General features: G+C 44.0%; 2 protein-coding genes across 2 annotated transcripts in view; one reads left to right on the forward strand and one right to left on the reverse strand.

Annotated features, from left to right (window-relative positions):
• Positions 1–206, reverse strand: part of LOC134189866 (ras-related protein Rab-9A-like) — an 873-nt gene extending 667 nt beyond the window's left edge. The window contains exon 1 of the mRNA XM_062658261.1: positions 1–206. This exon is cut by the window's left edge and continues 667 nt beyond it. Within this exon, the coding sequence (XP_062514245.1) occupies positions 1–120 (120 nt within the window). The 5' untranslated portion in view covers positions 121–206.
• A 15-nt stretch (positions 207–221) lies between these two features.
• LOC134189867 (ubiquitin-like protein 3) overlaps positions 222–2,500 on the forward strand; it is a 3,351-nt gene continuing 1,072 nt past the window's right edge. The window contains exons 1-4 of the mRNA XM_062658262.1: positions 222–258; positions 318–415; positions 837–945; positions 1,738–1,827. Of these exons, the coding sequence (XP_062514246.1) occupies positions 377–415; positions 837–945; positions 1,738–1,827 (238 nt within the window). The 5' untranslated portion in view covers positions 222–258; positions 318–376. The remainder of the gene's footprint in view (positions 259–317; positions 416–836; positions 946–1,737; positions 1,828–2,500) is intronic.

The raw sequence follows: 2,500 nt of genomic DNA on the forward strand, positions 1-2,500 counted from the left end.
AATCGTATGGAAAGACTGACTGTCGAACTTGTTGCTCACAAACCGCTGCATCAGTGACGACTTGCCCACGCCGCCGTCGCCGAGAATGACGACCTTGAGGAGCGTCGACTTGGACGACATTCTCCGTGCGCACTCAAATCCCTACAGAATGACAGTTCAAGTCGAAGTCTGAGATCAGGGTGACGTCGCCATGCTGTCATGTGATCGATCGACGCGCATGCGCGTGATGTAATTTGTTAGGCTAGACAGGAAGCAAAGGTTGCTTTGTCTTCTTTATACTGTGCGACGTTTTGCTATATCGTATCGCTGTTTGTCAGTTTATTGTTGTGGTTTGCTTTCTCTTCTATTTTCGGCGCGTTTTGATCTCGATGTTGAGATGACTGCAGCTCAGCGTCGAAATGTGCCACTCGACAAGGTACGCTACTAGAGCAGTCGTTCGCTCTGCTGTCGAGCTCATTCGACGCATGTTCCGCTGTCGTGTACGAGCGCGTAGCAACTGGCGTCGATGGCGTGTTTATTTACACACGACGGCACGTCGTTTCTGTCTTCCTAGTATAACTCTTGTGGCACTACACACACACACACACACACACACACACACACACACACACACACACACACACACACACACACACACACACACACACACACACACACACACACACACACACACGCACGCACTCTCTCTCTCTCTCTCTCTCTCTCTCTCTCTCTCTCTCTCTCTCTCTTTCTCTCTCGTATACTCGTACAATACGGTATCTACACGATGGGATGATGATTGTTTTGCGTGTCGCGTGGGGTCGAGCGTAAGTTGAGGCGTCCGGTTGTGTTTGCAGGTCAATCTGCGGCTCATCTTGGTGAGTGGCAATCGTGCCGACTTCCTCGTATCACCCGGCGATTCCGTGACGTCTGTCGTCAGGCAGGTGTTTGAAAACTGGCCGAAGGGTGAGTTTTGTTTAGTTCTTGTTCTTTAGACGGTTGTTTTCTGACAATACTTTATGTAAAGTCAATGAGGCTTAGACTAAAAAGATTTTAGAGTCACTTGTCAGTAGTTTTCCCGCAAATTCGATAGATAAAAATTAGATTATGTATTGTACGACGTGTTTCTTTGTGGTGAGGAACTCAATTTATGTTTCACTGCCAGTGTCCGGCAGTATTTCTAAGGTTTGATCACATTACAGGAAACTGACACAGACAGGGTAACCTTGTAGGCCACTAAGTCTTGATTATGTACGTGTACAGGATCTCATAGCGAGGATTCCTTGCTCACTGTCACAATTTTTGCAATTATTTCTTTTTGTAAACTATCTGCTCAAGCTGGAAGACATGCTAAATAGTTATCATATTTTTTAGCATTTGAGGGTAGTTTTGAGGCAAGCAGTGGTGGTAGAATGAGTATAGATAGACTTCTTTGTGTTGGCGTCGAAATGTGAGATGTGCTGCAGGGAGTATGGTAGTAGTGATAATCGAATGGTGATTAGATGTACCATTTTGTGGATGGGGACACACACACACACACACACACACACACACACACACACACACACACACACACACACACACACACATACACACACTTTTAATGTGCATGAGCTGAGAGTCCCACGATTAATAGCTGATTGACAGCTTGTGTGTGTATGGTGTGTGATTTGTATTAGTCACAGCTCACTTATCAGGTCTGTGATCGTCTGCTCTACTTGCTATATATATATTCAATTTTATTGACTGTTGTTGCAGAATGGTCCAGCGAAACAAAAGTCAACATTCCCGATAGTCTAAGATTGATCTACTTGGGCCGTTTTCTAAAAGGATCGTTGACATTATCAGGTATAGTGTGGTGTCAATGTTATTAACAATTGTATCATCTAGTGAACAACCTAAAGTGGTAATTGGATTATTGTCATGCAGTCAGTGCTCTGTTCGATCATAACTCGGATCCACACTAAAACAGATGCCAATTAGAATGTTTTGTAGATTTAGCATCTTATGATAAGACAATGCAAATACCGATTTATCATTATTGACACTTGATCTATGCAGTAGTACTATTATGGCTCAATAGCTGCATATTTGTCATAAAGCTGTTTGCTCGTTTCAAAGAGCAGCAAGTCTTGAAATTGAAATAATTTTTGCTTTGTAAGGTAGAAGTATATGAAGTCCTGTCTGCAGACTTGGCCCATGAAGTACACACGAAAAAGATTCATGTGTGTGGGGGGACCAAGCCTGTTATCAACGTTGCTTGACACATGGAGGTGTGGTGTACTGTACTGTTGAGACTGTAAAGGCTGGTTCACAATATGACGCTGGCACTGTAGCGTCACTAGCGTTGACCTGTCACAAATAGTAGCGGCATGCATATAAAAACATCAACGCCAGTGCGTCAGTGCCACACCCTGTTAGTCATGAATGAGTTATCTGCGAATGTCTAGAGATCGATTTGACCGTTTGCTAGCTCAAGTAAGTCGGTCCGCTACACTGGTCATGTGACTCAATTGTTTTT

Source organism: Corticium candelabrum, chromosome 14 (assembly GCF_963422355.1).
Source record: "Corticium candelabrum chromosome 14, ooCorCand1.1, whole genome shotgun sequence".
Taxonomy (NCBI): Eukaryota; Metazoa; Porifera; class Homoscleromorpha; order Homosclerophorida; family Plakinidae; genus Corticium; species Corticium candelabrum.